Source organism: Fulmarus glacialis, unplaced genomic scaffold (assembly GCF_000690835.1).
Source record: "Fulmarus glacialis isolate BGI_N327 unplaced genomic scaffold, ASM69083v1 scaffold9941, whole genome shotgun sequence".
Lineage (NCBI taxonomy): Eukaryota > Metazoa > Chordata > Aves > Procellariiformes > Procellariidae > Fulmarus > Fulmarus glacialis.
This window is the reverse complement of record NW_009190881.1, coordinates 53,201-76,259: the sequence shown is the minus strand read 5'-3', so window position 1 is coordinate 76,259 and position 23,059 is coordinate 53,201. Positions and strand designations below refer to the sequence as shown.

The window sequence follows — 23,059 nt, the reverse complement described above, 5'->3', positions numbered from 1 at the left end:
TATGTGAACGGTCTTCCCACTCCGGCAGAAGTGATGGGGAAGCGCCGGCAGTGAGCCTCGCTCTAGGATCACTGTGCGGGGGTGTTTGTTTCTCTTGACTACAGAGGGAGACTACCTGGCTCTTTTACACTGGATGACTGGTTTTTACACAGCTGAATTTTGGGCAGCTAATTCCCACACGGAGAGTGCACAATAAGTACAAGAATTACAAAAAAACTCAGTACTGAGGAGATAAAGTTGTAAGTCCTGGACCTACTTCCCGTGTGACCTAGAGACATTAATTTGAGAGCAGACCACAGGCCTGTTTTCTGTTCCCTTTGCATTGCTTCCGCGATGAAAAGGAGCCAGGGGAAGAGGAGCCAGGGATTTCCACATTGCAGGAGGAATCCCTGGCCAGTGTATAGGTAATGTGTTATTTGTAGGCTCTTTCAGTACAATTGCTCCTTCTGTAAACCAGCATGCATACCTATGATGCTATTCGTACTCGGTAAACAATAATTGTTCCAGTTCCAGTAAGCATGGAAATAGTAAATATCCAGGCAAATGTGTGATTTTTTTGTTCTTTTTTAGTAAAACATGTCAAGGTCTTTTTAATATCTCATGCTGAAATCAGCCAATGGATAAATGTCAGATTATAAATTAGTATTGTTCTGCTTTAGGTTTACCAGAGGAAAATGAATATTCAAGACTGTCGGCCAGCACTATGGCAGGCTCATCGACTCAAAGACATAGGGAGAGCCACACTAGTCAGGTAAATATTTCATTGACGGTCTACTAGAACCAGTAAAAGAGAAAAAAATCATAGTAGCTGCATGTTCAAAGCGGTCTTGATTCAAATTCGTGTGTTGTCATTGAAAAATGCAGACTTCTTTTACAGGTTTGTATTGACAATATTGACAATAATGAATTTACTCTTAACTTTTTTTGCTGGGAGGATAATCATCCTGAAAGGTTCTCATAGTAGAGTTCAAAGTTTATGAAACTTACTGTCGCTGGTTGTGAGGATGCTATTTTCAGGCAGGAAATATGTCTCTTCACCCTGAGAGGACCAAGATGTTATCTCTCTCAAGATATTTATTCATACCAGAAAGAGTTGCATGATAATGAACCTCATAGGAATAAATGCATAATTATATCATCCTTTTGTATATAAAAGCAGTGAAGACTTTAAAAGCAGTCTTCAGTGTTTTTATACAAATATCAATAAGTAAAAATTAAAACCAAAATATCTATCAATTAAAACAGCAATAGGTACTGAGGGAGTGTGAAGCTTGCACTTTGGTTCTTTTAAAATTTCTGTTTAGTTAATGTCACTTTAAAATAACAACACAGAATTAAATTTGATGTGCATTAAGTGAACAAAAAGGAATAAAATTTGTCATAATATATTTTCTTCATTCTATTCTTCAGCATTTTATATGTAATGTGAAACCCTTTACTTTCTAAGTAGCCAATTCAGGCATGAAGGCATTCAAGAAATTTTATTTTATTTCACTTAAATGGCATTAGTGTATTCTCCTGTTGTCTTTATGTCTTCAGTCGACTTTTCTAAAAGGGTAGTCTTGAGTCATTTGTTTATTTGAGATGACTGTAAGAATTTTACAGTAAAGCCAAATATTGTCCAAAGAGAAAATATTTTGGAGCTGAGAGGAATTTCCTCAACAGAAACCTCTCACTAACCAACGGTGCAGTTTCCAAACTATTTTACCAGAAGGTGAGGGAAGTGCTTTATCACATTTAAAAGCTACTTGTTGTCTGTGGGGGACAGCTGACATTTCACTACCACAAAATGCTGGCCCTAACCGAGTGAATGAATGTTTGGCCATTGACTCCAACAGGAGTGGGATGCAACCTTCAACATCATATTCAGTCGTAACGTAACTTTGAAAAACAGTAGGTTTTAACTGAGTAAATATGTGAGCAAACTAGTGCAAAATTCTTCATTTTCTGTTTTTCTGCCCCGCTGTCCAAAGCACAGGCATTACTACAGCGCCTGTTCTGAGTTGAAAAATTGCGCCAAGACAGCACTTGACACTATACTAATCTCTTCAGATACATAAGTGAGGCCAGCCAGAGCTGCCCTGGCACACATAGGCACATACCTGTCTCGCACACAATAACAAATCTTTGCCATCACCATACCTCTCAGACTCTCAAAATGTACTGTGACCGTATTGTGAAAAAATACTTACGATCTCCAGATCAGTATACTGGATGAGGATATAGGATTATGAAGATGACTGGAGGCAATGTTTTCAATTGTCTCTGTTACATTTTTTAATGATCAACCAAATACTTATTAGGCATGAGAGTGGCCGAAGACCCCTCTCTGGTGAATGAAAAATCCAAGTCCCAGACACTGCTCCAGTTATTAACCTCACACTTTTGTCCTGGAGCACCTTAGATCTCCGTTGCTTAAAATGCTTGCCTGGAATCAAGGAGGATCATGTTTATATTACCACATCAGTGCAGTACATGGAGACTACATAGGGAGCCATTATCTTCTTCTTATCTTTGCAAATGGTAGCTGTATCCTTATGTGAAATTAGTCTGCAACATTTAAATGCGTTATTTTAGAAGCAAGTCTTTAACCATTTACAAACTTGTATTTTTGATTTTTCCAAAACTACTTGCCAAAAGCTGAACACAATTTCAGTTCGGTACTTTGAAATGTCACTTTTCAGTAAATAGATGTTTTGCCAAAGTGTTTCACAAATCTTTAAAATAGATTCCATGCTATGTACTCAGAATTACATGCAGGGACAATCCTTAAATGCAAGCTAAATAAGAACAGTGACAAGTTTAGAGAAGAAACCTGCAGTTCTGTGATTTTTGATACAATTGCCTTAATGAATAAACATCTTCCAAAATGGTGTTGCCAAAAGAAAAAGATAAAATCTTCCTCCCACAAAAAGAGAAAAAAAAAATTAAAAAAAGTCTGTGTTCACAGGGCTGAGAATTCTTACTGTAAAAAGCATTCCTCACCATTTCCAAAGCAAGGCATATATTTGAAAATGATTGGTTTTAATTCCAGTTGACATTTCTTAGCATGCTGCTGGTGACTCTAATAGTGTACAACCCTATTGTAAAAGTCTTTGCCAGGCTTCACTGCAGTAACCTTATCACCTTAAAGTAATTCTTGCAAGATGTATGAAATAGGACAGATTGTTTCACAGATCTGTGAAGGTACTGATTGACTAATTGCTTTCGAGAGAGAAACATAGACTGGGTCCTTGGGTTTCTTGGCAGACACTCTGTCATTTCAGCTAAAGGAAACTGGTTCATTAGCTTTCAGGGACTTCTAATATTTATGGGGTTTTTTAATATCTCCCTGCTAGTTCTCTACTGAAGTGATAGGAGTTAATTTCGGTTTTGTCACAGGATCTCAAGGCTCATATACATCCAACTAAAGTTTAAGCATTGTGGCTTACGGTACCATTATGTTGTCACATCAGGTGATAATTACCTGCATCGCTGCCTGATACTTCCTGCATACTGCAAACCTACACTCTTCAGAGAGCAAATTCTTCAGCTCAATATCTGTCAACATGCATCATAAGGATCAATCTTTTAACAAACACTTTTGGAAGCAATTACCAAGTACAAAATATCATGCAGATGTGAACTCAGCAACTTAACTGATCATCTCTAAAGTAAAACAACAAAAAAAAGTTCACTGTTGGCCATAAATGCTACTTTTCTAGGGTAATGGTTACTTAAAGGTCAATTTTTATCAAAATGAAAAAGGACAAAAATTGAAAAAAAAAATTAAAATGCTAACAAAATATTTCTCATTTGAAAGTTATGGAATAAAATTCTACTTTCTTCTGCTAGAAAAAGGGGAAGATTATTAAAAATAAAGTTTGATTTTTGTCTCATCGGAAATGAAAGAACTTATGTCAAAAGAAGTGAAAGTCTTGCATGTTAAAAGAACAACAAAATGTGGGTTTTTTAAATGAATACCTTTTCCTTCATATTGTTCTGTGGCTGTACAGTTGTAGATTTCCAAGTGATTATATCTATAGGTTGCAAGTAAGTACCACATAAAAACATAAAGAACCTAAGATCTGATGTAACACTGTAGCACCATCTTCATCCTCAATGAAGATAAAAACTGAACCATGAATTTGGGGGTCAAACCAATTATCAAGAAGTTTTATGCGCTTTAGTTTGTTTGGATACTAGATCTTTAAGAAACTACTTGTTAGCAAAGAGCCACACATATTCTTTTCACCAACCCAGCACAGCAGCTTCCATGTATTTTGTGCTTTCCTTGCAAACCAAAACATTCTAGTAAAGGAAATCTTCAAAATATAAACTAGAAATCTACAGGACAATGGTTCTGCAAGAAACAATATCCTAATCTACTCCTACAAGAAAACCTACTTTGCTCTTAGCGACTAAGCCCATATATATCAGCTGCAAGGACTCTACCTAACTCATCTTCTACAGAAAACCTTTTGGTAGCTGTGCTGCACCCCTTGCTCCCTGAACAGCAGAAAACTAGGAAACTTCCTTTTCCAAACTTGATTTTAAATTACTGATTTAAAATTATTTAAATGCTTATTGTTTCAAATTGATTCAGTGATTTGTTTAAAGAGTTTGGGACTTCCAAATGTGCCTGGATCTGTAGTCTTGAATTCTTATCCCATAATTTCCTTCCAGAGGCAAAGAAACCACCAAAATGGAAGAGATGTTTCTTCTGGTCATTTGTGCCATAATCTTGCTTAGATAGGAGATTTTGTTATGACTAAGAGTCATTTCTATTCAGTCAAACTCCAGGAAGTGATCCCAAAGCATACTGGAGACTCCACAAATGTTGAAATTGCTTAGCTGGGTCTAAAGCCCCAAACCTCCTCTAAAATAAAAAAATAAATAAAATAGAAAAGCTTTATAAAATATTACCTCTGTGCTCTTTTTCTTTTACACGAAGCATTTCTTGGTTCCTTAGCCAGTCCAATGGGCTCTCTTCTCCAGACTGTATTTATTGCTTCCTCTGTTCTCGATAGCTCCTATGAGTGTGTATGTTTAAAAGATAGAGCATAAAGACTGTTGAAATATATAAGTTCTTTGGAATGTCAGCAACAGCAGCAAGATGAAATAGAGTCAACAAAAGCAAAACTGTATATTCGGCACCTCACACAAAAGCTAAGCGGCCCTGTCGTCTTCTTTTTCACAGATCCAGGACTGTATTTTTTTTATTTTTGGTAAAAATATTTTAAAGTTGTTATTAACATTCACTACAAAGTGGGATGTGGTGTGAGAAAGATACAGTGGAATGAAGAAAAGCAGGCCAGCTAAAAGACTCCCTGTTTCTTATGTGGGCAGCAAGAAGCAGCATAGTCTGTCTGTAATGGGATGAGATGGACAACCTGGAGATAATGAACAGATGGGAAGTGAGGGGCAGATTAAAGACTAGAGTGATAATAAGCGTGTGTGTGGGGCGGGAGCGGGGAGTAAAACAGGCACCAGTTAAAGGATGATTCAGAGAAGTAAGGTTGGAGGAAGAATGAAATGACTGAGAGAGAAGGTAAATAATAAAATGCAATGGGGGATTTAGAAATAGGAAAGAAGGAAAAGCCAGAGAGAAGAAAAAAAAACAGAGAAGTGACAAAAACAACTAAAAGGAAGGTAAGAAAAACAGGAGGGAAAGAACCAAGGACAGAGCACAGGGTGGTGGAGTAAGAAGAGAGAGGGACTAAGGAGTAAAAAAGTAGAAAGTCGATGTGATGTTCCAGATATGATATTCATCTTCATACACATAGCAATGTGATCTTTTATGCTCCATAAAATAAAAATAATTGTAATAATCCACCTACATTTATAGGGTTGCTTTCTATGCAAGTTAGTTCGCAGCCATAGCCTCCTGAAGATTCAACCATCCGAGAAGAAAGGTAGAAAATTTCCCATTAAAAGGTGTGAAGCCTCTTTGTGCAGTTTAGCTTTCTAATGGCTGAATGTTGGCTTATTTGTAATCAGATGATGTCACATGCATTAGGCGTCCTATGGAAATACTCCCAGAACAAGACATAAATAAGCAAGCAGCTTGCCACCCTGGTAGGTTAAGTAATATCAGACATACAATACACCCTGGCGTAAGATTTTGGTTACCCACTTCTGAAACATGTTTTATCTGCCACGTGCTCAAAGAGGTAAGATAAAAAATGATGGTTATTTTTTCACATATTGTTATATTAAAAAATCTGCAGTCTTATCTCTTCTATTTTGTTTAAACCCCATAGTGCAGGTTGGCAGATTGCAGTAATATAGGAGCCAACATCTGACAATGAAAAATTGGAAATGTCTTTTCATATTCATGAAGAATGTATTTATTGTTTCATTATAGCTTAAGCCATAGCTCTTATTTCATGAAATCTCATTGCTTTCAGCAGTCTCTTCCCTCAGAAAGAGCTGCATATTCATTATAGTTTCAAGGGCCGCCTTTGTTCCTACTTGATTTAATATTTGTTGCCAATCACTTCTTTTGTTGACTGTTCAAAAGTTAAAAAAAAAATAATAGTGAAGAATGCAATGTGTTGCTACCCCCAGCCCATTGTCACAGTTCTAAAAACTGGGCTCTAACATTCGTTATTAATGTCTGTCATGTTTGCCTATTAGCTGGAAGTAATCTTTGATCATCTTTGAAGCAAAACGTGGCAATCAATCAAACAAGTCTGGTGTAATAAAAAAATCACTAGCGCCTTTGCAAACACATAACATCCAAGAGAGGACATAGAATGTTATATATTTATCATTGATCTGAATCAGTATATCCCCCTGAATTGTGTTTTGTTTATTGTTTCGACAGTAAAGTCAAAGAATTCTCTTTGTAATGTCACATACAGGCAAAAATCGGGTCTTATAACACAGTGCGGCTTTATTTTTAGAAGACTTACAGTCAAAAACATGTGCTTTATAGATTAAATGGTATGAGGTAACGCATAGTATAAATTCATCAGTAGGTACAATATCTTGTGTTTCGGTATCAAGGGCTTTCGGAGGGCTGATGCCCCTCTCCTCAGCAAGTATGTCCTAGAGCTGACTGTTGTGACCTCCAAAAGGGAAGGCGCATATTCTCCTTTTTGAACCAGCAGATGCCACAGTCAGCTCCCTACACATTTGAGGCCCCTTTTCTGTCTCTGCTGCTTCATCCTCATTGCATTTTCCCCTGGTAGAAGGCTGTGATTGTTAAGGGGAAGGGAACAAAACCTCCTGAGCATCCATGTGCCCTCCCTAAGCTCAGGCGTTTGGCTAAAGTGTGTAGTTATTCCCCTTGGGCTGCCAACAATGGCCAATGGGTCACCTTAAAAGGCTGCTTCAAATTTGAGTTCGATGGGAGTGTGGTCCACTACCCCACTGACAGCACCTGTGGAGAGTGGCTTCACTTCTGACTTAGTCGTAAGTGCCTGGCGTGAGAGAGAATACACTGGTGCCTCTGCCCTTCATTCTCTTGCTGTCATACACTGCTGCATACATGTAGATCAGCAGAGATTTAGACCGCTAACAGACCATAAATTAAGTGGTGTTTGCCTCTAATGTTGTTTGACCGTAAGTGTAGTGTTTTTATACAAGAAAGGATGATACACAACATTAGCAAATATGAGTTGAAGATTGTTTTCATAATTGCTTCGGAAGCATTGTGGCAAACCTAGTCTCTAACTGATCAGGTAAAATATCTCCATTGATATCTCAAAGCAGCAGTGATTAAGTAGCAACATGATTCAGTTTTTCAGATATTTTTTGTTAGATTATGTACAAAGTGGTATCAGCATTGTTAGGTCAGCTGTTCTGAAGACGTCTACGATAAATCATTTGTTTTCAGAACTCATCTTGAGAAAGGCACAGTTGCTGTCCTGAACGTAATCTTTTTCTCAAGCATCAGAGGTGAATTAGGAGGATGCTCTGAAGGTTTTAAAGAGCACTGTGTAGTCATTTTATCTGGAATGATAAATACTACCTTAGAGAAAAAAACAGTGTATTTCAATATTTGTTGATGCTTTAGTCACTCTGGGAAGGTGTCATTTTGTAGTTGATATCAGAAATCTAGAGTTGAAAGAAACTCAGCCAAAGCAAATAATAATAAATAAATAATTGAAACCCACAAGATCCAAATAAGTAAATAAACTACACCCCTGTTTTGAATGTATAGGCTTGTCCAACTGTATTCCCAGCTCAGGTAATCAGAGTGCCTGACATGTGCTGTCATATATTATTGAACATTGCCTACTTTGTTCTAATACTTTCTGCCAGATTACACATTACAGCTATACACAGGATTTGTGTACTGATTTTACTTTGCAAAGACATAATATCTTTCTTTGATTGCTGAAATACCTCCAAGCTGTATGGAAGATGGTTAACCTAATTAATTGAGAATATTGTGGTCCCAGGCATGTTACTACTTCACTGAAGGAAAGGTACAAAAGTACGGAAGACGAAGCCCTGCTTCTGCAACTAAAATGTATTCCTGCAAAAAATAGAAAAAATCACCCAAAACCAAAGACCACCACCTACCCCCCCTCCCCCAAACAAAAAACCCAGAAAAACCCCAGAAAAGCCCAAGAATGTGAGAGAAAATCAGACAACTTACACCAGAAATAGAATAGCGGTCAGGTGAAGAATCTAAAATCTTCTCTCTGAGGCACACCAAAAGGGCGTGTAACCCAGGAGACTCTTTCTGACAAAAACGAGAAGGCGCTGCTGCCTAGGGAAAACAGAGAGGTGGGGGGTGCCTCTTTTGCCAGTGTGATCTCTCAGTTTCCAGCGGTCTGTGAGGAAGGGTCTTCCGGAGGCAGAGCTCATTTTGTAGCTAACAATCCTTAATGGACTTTTCTTTCACAAATTTTTCTGGAAAATCCTGTCAGAAAGCCAAACCAAGGCAAACAGTGGAATTAATTTTTTTAGGATGAAGCTTGAGAGTTTTCCAAATGCCGTGTGATAGCAGAGGGCTGGGCTGGGCAATCAAAGATGCCTGTGCCTGCGTGGTCTCTGACACCAGAATATCCTGCTTCCAGCATCGCCCCACGACTGACGTTTGGAAGAAAATTAGATTTGTCCCTCAAAAAATCCAGATAGCTGAAAAAGCTTGTCAGAAGGGAAAGCATTTCCTCCTGACTCTTGTGGTGATCCGATTCTGTTTAGAAATGTAGTCCCGTTTTAGTTTTATTTTAAATACAAAGTTACTTTTAAGATTACCCCCAATTTTAAAATATCAGCAAAGTTATAACCTCCTTTGGTATGTCATCTCTATAGCACCTGTTCTAAAGATAGTTTATTCTTTTGATGTAATAAGAAATTTCAACTGAGAGAAAAAAAGTATTTTCTTGTTTAGAACAAAGCACATGCAATATATATATATCAATTGTGGATCTCATGTTTAACTCTATTTAAGCTGGCATACCTCCTCCAGAGCAATTCCAGATTTGCACCAGACAGAGCACCTGTCGTCTTTGCCATTTTCTCCTTTCCAGCAAACCCACTTGCCATCCATTTGGAGAGTTTTCTTTTTGGAGATTGTAAGGTTGCTCCAACAGAAAGAAAAATCATCAGCATTTTAAAAGAACAATTAACTAAAATCACTTTATTGTTGCATATCACATATCAAGTTATTACGTCCTGTGGGTCTGCATTTGCAAAAAAATGCATGTCCCAGCATTCACAAGGCAATCACATGAATCAGCTTGGATCCCAGTGGTACATTTGTATTTGAAGATTTTTAATTGGAATTTAGAAGCATGTAAACTCATTTATCATAGCTGCTCTCTACTCCCTGCTGGGGTCTTACATGGCCAATGCAGGTTTCCCAATCAAACATAAATTTACATATTGATTTGATTTATGTTGAATGCTTGCCTAGGCTTCTTAACACACCCTCAGTTTACTGTGTGCTTTCCCCTTGTGTCTTTAAATGAGTACTGTATTGGTAAATAACATGTAGGCTGACAGATTTTTTTTCCTGATTCAAGAATTGGTGGAAAAGCAATCCTTTCCCTGATTTATGCTTTTTTGTAACATAAAAAACCCCAAACATATCTGTTTGAACCTGAAGGGTCAGGATTTTTTGAGAGGTTGCAGTGTGCCTGTCCTGTTGTTTGGAAAAAAGATGGGACGTGCATGTTTGGAAGCAGTCAGTGTAGGGGCTTATCAGATGCAAAAAGAAAACAGAGAAAGATGAAGCCATTAAAACGAGTTAGAAACATGTTTGTGAGAGATGCACGCCTGTCACAGCTTGAATCAAAATGTGTTGGTCTTGCTAATAATCGCATACAGTAAGAATTATTTCCAGAATTACTGAATGAAATTGTGTCTTTAATTTTGAAATGAGAAGTGAGAACATCCTGATCACTTCTGTCTTTAAAACTGATGATCCGCAGGAGACCCACTGGGGTTTGTGAACTGCTTTTGAGGGCTCTAATAAAGATAACTGTGAGCCATCTCACAGTTGCCTGAAATTTGTTCTGCTTACATTTTTTGGCAGCCTACAAACTGGAAAAGATTAAAAACATGGGTTTTGTCAAGGCAATTCCATTTCTGCGATAATTATGATCATTTATCACCAACGTTTTAGATTTATTGCATAATTCACTTTAGATCCTGATCAAATTTTAGAAAGGTAAAATCATTGCTGTTCTAGACTCAATCTCCCCATGGATTCCATGATGGGACCTCAACTTTACTAATAATTTAAAACACTAATGGAAGAGAAACATAATAATGCTGTAATAATTAATTGTGAGCATCTACTGACAGTTACTTGAAAGCACCAACATTGACAAATCTATTAAAATAATTGGCAATATTTCTCTGAAGGGAAAATATGGACTAGCTACCTCATGCAAATGTCTCAGTAACACAGGCTTATACTCTATACATGTCCTTAAATTGTGTTGTGATTTAAAAATCTGTTTTCCGTTGTGCTTATATGTCTATATTCAGGAATTTTACTAAAACTTACAGAAGCAACTAAAAACAGAACTGTAATAAAACATGCAGAGCTACATCGTGGGCAAAGAAAATTATTCATGTGTTTTAACATCCAAGAATGTAATTAAATACTTCTTTTCATTTTCTGGTGAATAGTGGTAGAAAAATTAATGCAATCACAAATAACCAAAAAAATGACTAGAGTACAATACACATATTTTTGAAAAAGTAAACCCTACATTTGGTCAGGGACAGAGCAAAATGAAGAGAAATACTCAAAAGAATCTCCTAATGCAAATTAATAAATCTCTGTTTGGCAGACAGTTTAATGAGTCCTTTAGCCATAGCTTGATGATTAAGACTGTGTTGCGTTTGACACACAAATAGACAATATAAGCTCTTTGTTACTTCTGAATGTTACAGAATATCCCATGTAAAGTTATAGCATTTGATATTTTAATGCAGAATGAATTTCCTGAGATTCTAGAGCCAAATCTCTAAATAACTCAAATTAAGGTTAATTTTAAACAGACCTCTTAATCTTTTTATCTGGCATACCTTTTGTCACAAATGATTTAAAAATGTGAAACCTTCAACTTTCCATAATTAAAAACTGTCTGAATTTTTTAATTAGCCTAAGAAATAAGATTATAATTAAAATAATTTACTGACTTATCTTATAGCAACTCATCTTGATTCTAAGACAACATTGAAATCCAGTATGTCTGCTTTAGGCCGTAACGTGAAATTTAGGCAGAATTTAGAAGCCTAAATCCAGAAGGCAATTCAGGGTCTCATTCGCCAATGACTATGCAATACTTAAATGTGTATAACTCGGTAGGCAAAATTGTGCTCTGAGATTTTCTTGGTTGCCAGCATACAACCAAAGTGCTCTGTCTCCACTCTCTCTTGTGTGCTAACACCACAAGGGACTCACTCTCAAGGATTTGCTTTAGCATACTTATCACACATGGACAGCACAAAGCACAGGAGCCAAAGTCCTTCTTCCTCGCACTCAGAGTCCACCTCTTGTAGTCGCAGTGTCCTCTCAGCATGCAGGAACCCAGCCTCTCTCTTAACCTGAGAGAAGTCAAATCCACATCTTCTGATTTCCCAGTATGCTCTAACCACTAGATAATGGTGAAAGTCCTTCCATGCATGTCCTCATGGAACCGAGCCATTGGTGCTCTGTCACCAAGCAAAATCCCTAGTGCCAGGAGGAGAGCACTTGCTTCTGCAGTCTGGAAGTTTGGGCTGTGAGGTGGGAGGAATGAATCCTGGGATTTCTTCCCTGGGCTGCTCATTATAAATTTGTTTTGTTCATCATGCCATATTTTGCAGTGGAAAATATAGAACTTGTTTACCTGCTTCAATCCATTGCAGTTTCCAATGAATAGCTTTGGTAACTCCACATGCTTTTCTCTTGTGCGTCACTGTCTTTGACACTTCCGCTTTTCTTGTTTGCTCAGTAAGGACTCTGGATACCAAACAGAGGGATGGTGTTTCCACCAGATGGCAGGGCTGTTAAATGCTAGGTATTCAAATGCTATATGTTTTTGTGGGTCTAGCCCAAATGCTATGTTGCCCATGTCTGATTGACCATTGACTTTGAGTAGGAAAATGCTGGTCTACAGTTGGTACCATCTCTAGCCCTTCATGGTTGAAGTTGTTTGTTCAGTGTTCATTGAAAAGATCAGTAGTCCTAAAGTAATTACTTCCTACACACCTCATTCACCCTTCACAAAATACCCATTGGGGATATAGAATAATAATGAAGAAACATAGCTTGCTGTTTTACGTTGCACTTCATGTAAAATTATTCAGCAAATCTTTTCTATAATGAATATGTATAATAAATCTTTAGCTTGTCACAGGTCTAATCATGCATGGGAAAGAGAAAACATACCATGTTATTCAAATAGGTCTAATTAAATTAATTGATACGTTTAAAGCTCTGCCATTTCTTGTGCGTTTTCCCCCATTTCATTTCCACTGCATTTCCATCCCATGTCCTTCATCCAGGTTGAAATATAAACTTTTTCCAGCTTACTTACCAGGTCAATCTCATAATGAATAAAGATTTGGGATATTTTTCTATCCTTGTTTAAAAAATACAATAAAAGATGTACACTTACTTGTGGACTGGACCAACATTTGTCCACTATACACTGGAAAATGAGCTCTATAGTGAAACTGCTGACCCAACATTAATGTACAGCTTGCATAAGCAGGGTCAGGATAATAAAGCTTCTTCAGTGCCTATAAGCTATAAATAGGATGCATTTGTCAATTGCCTTGCCCAGGCAAATTGTACTCGCTTTTCACCCTGCACCTGTGTGCCTTTAGGTTTCTTAGAATAGCAGTGGCGCGGTTTCTATTCGAATACTTTGTCCATCTTTCAAAACTGAAAATTCCTCCGTACTTCATCAGAGTCATGCTATCAAACTTTTGTCACCTGAGCACATCCAATAACACAGAGTTTCAAAATATCTGTTTTCTTCTAAGTATACTTATCTACCAGTGTTCAGGCATGTCTTTGATTACTTATCTCTGAAACTCTTTCATATGAAACTCTTGCAATGACAGTCTAACACAGCTTGCTTTTTGTATGTTCCAGCACCTCTCTGAGAAGCGTGCCTAATGTTCATGAAATGCCTAAAATTTAGATGCAAATAAGGTGTCTAAATTGGGAAGACTGGAAGGTAGCAGGGTGAGGGCCATGGGCCATCAGCTGTTATGGTGGGTTTGGTTCATATTCCCACAGATAGGCCCCTTCTGCTACAGAAACCCTCGAGCGAATAACTCTTAGTACCGGCTCTAGGTGCTGCTGTACAGCATAGGTGCTAAGTAGGTCTTAAAGGATGGTGAGATGGACTTCGTAGCTTTGCCGACTTGTGCTGTCATGAGGGCTTCTAACTGACTTGAACGAAATAAATTACCATTGGAACAGAAAAGTTAAATGGGAAGGAACAGTTTCTTCTAGGCGGATTATGAATCTAATACAGAACTGTTTGGCTGCTTCAAGATGAATTTAAAAATAGTTTCAGGCCAACTGAAACTACATTTTAAGTTGTTAGTGTATTCTCTGGAGGAAGACAAGGGCCAGCCCCTGGTTCTAAGGATAACACCTATCTGTGACAAGTAGCATTACTAATTCTAAGCAGCAAAACAGGTTATAGTTTTTTGGTTATGGCTATTTGGGTATTTACATTTAGGGGCAAAACCTTGCTGCTCCTGCAGCTGCTATTTGCTCTGTGTAAAGGAGTATTTTGTGAGTATAACAGTATTATATGACAACAGTTTTAAGACCAAGTTGTTAGAAATATGGACTACTCATCACTGTAGGCAGTCTGTTTTGTGTGTTTCAGAGGATTGTGTTCATGTATCCTTTGCTGACATAGGGGAGTTTTTTCCATTTGTTTCATTTTTGGCACCTGCTTCATACAACTTCAGTTCCGTGACTTTCAGACGTGAGATTGAAATAAGGCAATTCTAAATCATTAATTTTCTTTACTTTCAGTGTAAAGAATGATAAATGGGGAGTGGGGGCAGTGAGGTAGGCACAAAGTTTTAAACTCTTTTGGAGGATAGGGTTGCTTCAAATTATTAACAGGTTGTTCGATCTGTTTTTTCAGCTGTAGTACAAATGAGAGCAGCTCTCCCTCAGCAAAAGTGTAGAACTTGAGTGCTTACCCACATGCATCTATTTATTTCTTTAATTGTAAATATTAGAATGGAAGCTCTCACAGCCACTCACCATCTAACGTGGCTAAGCCAGGGCACACTGTAGCAGTCTCAGGATTTCGGTTCTTCATCCTACTAGAATGTGTGGATAAGCTTATAATACTCCATGGTGCCCTTTACAAATAACGGATGGAGAGCAGAAGGTGGTTCCCTCCTCACATGGGGCTTGGCAGTATAAAACACCTCTCATGAGTTCAAGGGAAGGTTATTTTGCTGAAAGTCATTATTGTTTATACATCATTATACATGTCACTGAGTTCTTTACAAAGGAGAGAAGAAAACGAGACCTGAATCTGCCCTGCCCACACGTTTACAACCATGACAAAAGAGGCAGAGGATCCTGTATGAAGTGTCATTCAGCATGGACATTGCAGTTTTACACTGCCAGGAGAATTAACTTTATCCACCTTTTTTATTATTTCCTTCTCACTAACAGGTTATTCATCAGCTTAGACTTTCAGAGAATGAGAGTGTGGCTCTGCAAGAGCTTCTAGATTGGAGGAGAAAGCTGTGTGAAGAGAGAGAAGACTGGCAGCAAATCTTGCACAACACTGAGCAAAGAATCACAGCCCCACCTCCACCCCCTTGTAAAAAGCCAACGCTGCTGAAGAAGGTAGAAGATACCTCTTGCAACAGACTCTCTTCCGGCATATGGGATACCACCATGTGATTCAGATGCGTGTGTTTGCAGACTGTTAGGAATGAAACCATCTAATGACTTCAATCTGCACAATCAGCAAGTTTTCTTCCCTTCACAAAGCGTGCAGGAATTTTTTATAAGCACTCAACCAAGAGCACAGGATGGAGGAGCTGTTTAGATCTGTCGTGTGTGCGTGTACGTGTGTGTTTGTTCTTTTCATATATATACACATATACATATATGTGCACATCTGTGACTGTATATATGTGTGCATGTGCATATATATGGAGACAAACTGCACTATGAGTACTTAGTTTCAAAGTACAAGACGGTCACTTAGAGTTCTCCCATGGACAATGAAGAAACTATGTTAAGCAAATGATGATGGGGAGAAGCAGTTGACAGGCATTTTAAAGAGATCAGGAAAGTCTGTGTGCACACTGTACAGCTGTTTTATATAGTACAAAAATATGATGTTTCTTGTTCCCTAATGAATGGTTTTATTATATTACATGTATACATATATATATTTCTTTGTAGATGTCTGTGTTCTATTGGCGTTGCAAACCTGAAGATTATTTACATGTTTATTACTGGTGTTTTATAACTTTATGCAATTGGTGCTGTCGTTTCTTCAAAATACAGGTAATAAATTCAGTACTCGCATTTTTCTTTCATAGTTTATCTTTAACAACATACCAAACAGTTTCAACACTGTGGTTTTTTTTCAGAACTGGCAATATCCTTTCTAAAATCCAATCCTGAAGTTCTTGCAAAGCTCCTATATGCAGGTGTGATTTGATGCTGTTCACAGTCATGAATTAGAGAGCACGACTTCTTTTCGGTGGACCTGTGTTTCTGAATGTGTGAACTGTGAATTCTGCAGTTACATCTCAAATCTTATTTCATTCTGGGTTATGTAAAATAATGAGGCGCTCGTTTAGATTGTAAGTGTGGTTTGAAATTCATACCTGATTATGCGTAAGGTCAGGTGTCAGTGGAAAGATACATAATGGTAATGAGGTATGAAAATAGGGCTGTGATTTACTGTTAGAAGCCAGAAGGCTTCATGGAGATGGGTATATCAAAGGATTATGTCCTTACGGTGGTACAGTGATGCATTTATACCTCAAATTTAATGTAATGAAATGGTTTCAGAAATTGGAGCATTCTAGTTGGCGAACATGAGTTCTGAGCAGTAATGTTAATTTATGAAAAACATGCTGCTGGAAACTTGTTAGCTACTGCTCAGCAGTCTTTGAAATACTGCTTTGCCACTAAAAGGTGTAATTTATATATACGCAGGTATTTTGTCAGGGGCCGCTTATTTTAAGTTCTTGGAGTATGTAGAGCCAGTGTGAAACACTTTTCTTGGCTGTTTGCCCCATTCCTATTGGGATCCAGGAAAAAGTGCTTGTAATTTTGCAAGTGGATGTAAAACTAATATTTTCAAATGTAAGCTAGGTTTAAAAAAGTGAGCTCACACTTGGTTGGAAGTTGTTGGGAAAGGAAAAAAACCTGCTTAGAAATGTAGGGTTTTCCATCATGTTTGACAGAAACTTCAAGCAGGCTGAATGGCAAAAAGCAATCACATGCTTATTTGTTTGTTTTTTACAGGGAAGCGGCAAAACGCAAATCGTTCCCATGAGTATCATCAAGCTGTAGGCAGAATTAAGCATCTTCTCCTGCTGGAGATTAAAATAGACATTTTGAGTGGACAAGGAAGGGGAGACGCCAGGTTAGCTCAGAATTTTACCTTGTTACCACTATTAGCTTCACAGAAGTCCTCTCTGTAAGATTACCCCTTTCTATTTCATGGAGAAGCAGGGACTCTCGGCTCTGAATCTTATCTTCAGCTGATGTAAATGGCCATAGATCACGACTTTATCCAGGAGGGGCAGCTAACCACTGTGAGGTTATGCAGAAAACAACTCTCACCCACTAAACAGTCAGAACGAGGCTTTGCCTGGAAGAACTGAGGTTTCTGCCCTTTCGCTCAGATAACCAGGGACACACAGAGATCCCTGTGTGAGAGCGAAATGAAATGGCTCCAGAACTGGATGCGAGAGAGCTAATTAACCTGACCTTGCAACTGCGTGGCTTCCAGGGTGCAAGTTGCTATCCCTACATGGCACAGCGTCGCTATACATAGGCATTAACAACATCTACCCAGCTAGCTTAGCCATCCTGAACACCTCACTGCACTGAGACACGCAGACATGCCCTCAGGCTTATCGCTCCTCAAACGGGCCTGGCAAATAGCCCTCTCGTAAGCTCTATCATATTGCTAACTCTAATGCCCGCTAGCTGGCTTGGTGACTGGTAGCAATCAATCCGCAGCAGCCTGGAGGTTTAGGGCAAGCTGTAAAAACTGGCTGAGAAGCCAGTTTAGATCAAGCCAAGACCCCTGCTGCGGCAGTCAGCTTGCTCCCAGCCACTGAGCTGGCTATTTGTAAGGTGAGCTTGTGTATTTCCAGCCAACACTGTTGTCATTGCTGCGCTTGCAATGCGGGAGTATCCAGAGGGGAGAGAATACATTTGTCAAGAGGAGTTTAAAATGGAGTTTAAAATGGGAAATAGTATAAATGCACATTATGCTATTTGCAATCCTTACTAAAAGTCGTCTTAGAGCAGCGATCAGCCTCAGCTGCAGGAGCTCAAATGGGGTCTAAGGAACCTTTTTGCTACTCTCTCAAAGTCTGTATTGTGCCCTGTTTGGGCAGTATGAACCAAGTGTGGAAAAAAGGTGTGTAGGTTTTCTAGCAGTTTCATCAATACAGTTACACGGGAGAAGCCAGTACAAACCTGATTCAGGCAACCCGATTCTCCAGACAAAGAGCAAAGCAGATTATTCTTCCCCCCTGTGCGGAAGGTCTTTGTTCTATTTTTCTCAAACTTGGGCAAGACATATATTTTCTGGGGCTTTTCCTTAAAGCATGTAACCACAGTACAATACGACAAACTAAACAGCAGAAGATAGACCTTTTTTTTTCAAGTTTGTTATTAATTCCAGGTTATGTAATGGCTAACTTTTTACTTGGGAAGATTTTTTAGGATATTCCATTAAAATATAGTACTATAGGAATAAAGTATTTGTGTTGAAACATGTTTTAAATATTTCTCTAATGGCAGTAAGACACTCCAGAGTGTGACTTATGATGTCATAATTCACACCTAGTGTGTTCATTGGTCCCTTGGCCTTTGGCCTCATGCCTAACAATGCAGTTGGTAGGGAATTATTATACCATAATTCACACCCTACTGTGTCTTATTGCTTAAATAACCATACCCCCAGAGGTGTTTTAAAACTACCATTAAAGTTTATATTGTGTATCAAAATGTGTTTACAGGGCTGGGAAAATATACTATTGACATTTTGAAATGTTGAGAAGTAGTTTTAGCAGAACTGTACGGTGCTCGTAAATTAATCTCCCCAGTGGAGTATGCACCAGCAAATTACAGTATTTCTTGACTATATGAAGTCCTCTCTTGCACATTAAAAAATAGCTTAGACAAAAAAAAAGCCTTATGAATTTAATATTCTAAAGGGAAAGATTAAACTCTATGAGCATGCTAATGCCCTTAATATCCAACAAACAATCTAAAATATATTTATATTTGCAATAAAGCAATTTCAGGAAGCTGGGGTTATCATCAGATAATCCCTCCTCCACATTGTGCCTTATTGCTTAATTTTTAATATGTGAAACAAACAAAACGTCTAACAAATCAGCCAGTCCTTCAGTATAAGGTAAGAAGTATCAGAAATGTTTTACACTTGGTCTTAAAGCCAAGGGAATTCTAAAACCACAATAAAAGAAAAACAACAGCTGTTGGCATGAGAAATTTTTAAAGCTTGTAAACCTTGCTTGTTATTCCTGAAATAGCACTTGGTGTTTTTTAGTTGCTGTAGTTACATTCCTATTGCAGATTATAAGCAAAACTTTGCTTTTAAAAACTGATTTAGACGTTCGGAGAAATACATGCACCAATATTTTACAAAAGATCTGTGTACAGCATGAAGTGATAAGCCTTTTAAAAATTTGTATTGTTTACAAAACAATAGTATGATTGTTGAATAATTGAATTACATTTCCCTTTTTGCCAGTGATCCTTTTTATTCCTTCTAAAAGGTTGACTTATTTTCATTAATAACTTTATTATGTTGCAGATCCTTTGTGTGTGGGACAAAGAATTTCATTAACTTGCTAAGAAAGCGTAATAGATTGTAGCATAGTTCTAAAGTGATAGTAATAGCCATATTCATTGTAGTTTTTAATTCTGCTTTATAGTACTGAGATCCCTAGTAATCCCGTTATTCTTATCTCTATAAAGCCTGCTAATATCTGAAATGCTCTGAGGAACCTAAAATAAGTTTTGCCATTCGCTTGTGAAATAATAAATGTAATTAAACTCTGTACAAGTCAGTATTCCAGAATGGTATTAAACATTTCATGGCTTTGTGTTCTAAATATATAGTTTTTAAAAAGAAAACACCACCTGAGCATAACTATTTGACAGTATCTGAACAAAACAGAAGGGCGTATAAGAAAATGCTTTTCTTCCAGTTTTGCTGTTCTCTGTATACTCAGGATTTTCATTTTGAGAAATAAATAAATCCCAGTGCTGGCTTATACTGTGGCTGTGAGAGTTAGATCATCAGCAAAGACTGTCTGTCCTTCCACCTGTGGTTTGGCCATTTCCCCGACCACGTGAATGTATGCTGGATCTGGCTGAATCATGGATTTTGCTGTGAAGTGTTTTAGGCAAAAATTTTGTCAAGTCATGATTTGACTTTTTGAGGATTTATTACAGTAAACAAACAAAAAAAATCTTGAATTAGCAAGAAGTATTTAATTCAACCTTAAGTAGCTTGTTTTGGTTCTTATATATGTGAATAAAATCCCCTCTTAGTCCTTTCTTATTTCCTTTCCTGTCAACGTAGGTTATTTTTCAAACAGACTTTTTTAATGAAAAAAAAAGTGGTTAACTGACATTACAGCATAACGTTTAGGTTTAATTTTTTAAATGAAACATTTTCCTTTAAAAATACTGAAATAGAATATTTCAATATTTTCAACATGTTTTTCACCTTTTCTTTTCCACCTGATATTGTTTGTTGGATGCAATCGGAATTTACACATAATTTCAGCTCTTCACAGACATACTTTTTCATAAAGCCACTCATCTCTGAAAAGACCACGCTAATGTATATTTGTTTTGAGATGCAGGAGAACTGCTGAGGTCCTTAGAAGCATCAACAGGGAAAATTTGACAAGCACAGGTATATTGCCGTCATAGCAATGTTCATGTGACAGCTATTAGTTAATGCTTGTGCCCTCACTGTTTTTATCTGGGCTCTAGCCCCTTCTCAGTCTACATGGATATGTAGAATCATAGAATCATAGAATCATTAAGGTTGGAAAAGATCTCTAAGATCATCAAGTCCAACCGTCAACCCAACACCACCATGCCCACTAAACCATGTCCCTGAGCGCCTCATCTACACCTCTTTTAAATACTTCCAGGGATGGTGACTCTACCACTTCCCTGGGCAGCCTGTTCCAAGGCCTGACCACTCTTTCAGTGAAGAAGTTTTTCCTGATGTCCAGTCTAAACCTCCCTTGGCGCAACTTGAGGCCATTTCCTCTCGTCCTATCGCCTGTTACTTGGGAGAAGAGACCAACCCCCACCTCGCTACAACCTCCTTTCAGGTAGTTGTAGAGCGCGATGAGGTCTCCCCTCAGCCTCCTCTTCTCCAGACTAAACAGTCCCAGGTCCCTCAGCCGCTCCTCAGAAGACTTGTGCTCCAGACCCTTCACCAGCTTCGTTGCCCTTCTCTGGACACGCTCCAGCACCTCAATGTCCTTCTTGTAGTGAGGGGCCCAAAACTGAACACAGTATTCAAGGTGCGGCCTCTTGATATTCACTGTCTCCTGATATTCACTAGATTACAGAAAGAAAAGTGCTGAATCTGTCATACACTCCCAAAGAAAGGGGAGAAATGTGCTCCAGGCTCTTTCTAATTACTGCTTAATATAAATTACTGAAATACTTCTGAAAATGGGAATTGGAATGCAACTTTCTCACTGTCCAGACATGAGCAAACCACTAGGCCAGAAAGCTGTGGCTATTTCATTGCCACAGCTATTAAATTAACAGTTATGGAGGTACAACTCCTCTATCTCACAACATAGTACAACTTGGTGGTCAGGAAAATATTCCAAAAACTAGGGAGGCTGATTTTGCATCCTTTCAGGAAGACAACTCCATATAGATCATTTGAATTAAAACCATCTCTAGCTGGTTTTAGTGCAGACCCTCCCTAATAGAGTGGTCTGAGCCTCACAAATCAGATAGGCAAGGGGATGTCTAGTGTTTAAGTGTGATAGGAGTAAGATAGATCAGTCATCTGTGGATGGGTAAGTTTCAGTAAGTGCTTTGGAAATCTCCAGACATTATGACCTTCCTCATGGTTCTGAACAGCAGCCTGAAGCCATAAAGTGCAGCGTTGGATTTCAAAAGGACCTGATGTCTAGATTTTGCCTAAATCCTTGTTTTATGAATCTAGTCCCAATCAGTTTGTGCAGTTAAGAACATCTTGAATAAAAATTACTCCTCTAATAATCTTCATTTATTGTATTTTAGTAACCAGATTACTAAAAGTATGTATTCAAGTCTAGCATTTGCTGATATAGCTCCCATGTCTGTAATATGAATTTGCGTTAAAAAAAAAAGAAAATAAAGAACAATATGAAAACAAGTGCATTTGAAACATACCTTCTGGGTCCGTGCTGAGATCTGGACTCCCTGAGCCTTAGAGTTACCATAAGTAACATGTTAGATGCCACATCATCAAAGATCAAGACAGCAACCCAAAAGTACCTCTCAAAGTTTAAAGACTTTCTTCTGGCTTGTTTTTCTGTCCTATGTAATCCCCGAGTCCTCATCAGGCATGAACAGTTACCAAGGTCAGAGAGGATGCAGCTTGAAAAACACACATCTTTTGTCTCCTGGGGGTGCAGCATCCAGACCTCAGCTTCTCTGAGGTGGGAAAGGCATTCTGTTTAGTTGATCAAAGGCACTATGACAGATGCCTTATATCGGATATCTCATGTAGATGTGTTTACTTTTCTATACCAGATATCATTCCCTTAAACATTCTGCAGAAGGCTTATTTGTTCAACAGAGACATTGATTTGTAGCTGGGGAACGTGTGTCTAGTTTAGGTCCACGATTTTACAAAGATCTTCAGTTAAATTCAGGATTTGACCCTGGCTGATTTTTAAGGCCTACAGATGATTTACTTATTTCTGTATATGTACAAAAGTCCTGCCTGAACTTCCAAATAAGCTCTGCCAATTAAAAAAAAAAAGCAATGACTCATGGCAAATCTATAGATCTAGTCTTTTATTTAATCCCTGCATAGGAATAAAAGGCCAAATCCTGGTGAGGATTTGGATCCCGTAAGGAAGTTAACATAAGATCTGACTTTTAGGCGCCCTGGAAAGGCGTATAGGACTGAGCTGGGTTTCCATACTGCCTGTTCCGTTTTTACATTTCTGACTCCATCTGACTTATTTCTCATGGTGGAAGAAGTACTGTAGTTCAGGGAGAAAGGGAGAGGACCTCAGCAGCTTGGAACCCCTCTGCATTATAATGGGCATATCTCTGCACAAAGGTAGGAGGTGGTGGGAACAGGGACTCCATCTTCCCAGGAAGTTTGAGAATTTCTGAGCCAGCACAGTACAT

At 38.2% G+C, this 23,059-nt stretch overlaps 1 protein-coding gene across 1 annotated transcript; it reads left to right on the top strand.

Moving 5' to 3' along the window:
- Window positions 1–674: 674 nt before the first annotated feature.
- On the top strand, window positions 675–15,795 carry LOC104083101 (unconventional myosin-XVI-like). Its single transcript, XM_009586471.1, has 2 exons — window positions 675–751; window positions 15,104–15,795. Exons 1-2 carry the CDS (start codon window positions 704–706, stop codon window positions 15,335–15,337), a joined length of 282 nt encoding a protein of 93 aa, XP_009584766.1. The 5' UTR covers window positions 675–703; the 3' UTR covers window positions 15,338–15,795.
- The last annotated feature ends 7,264 nt before the right edge of the window (window positions 15,796–23,059 follow it).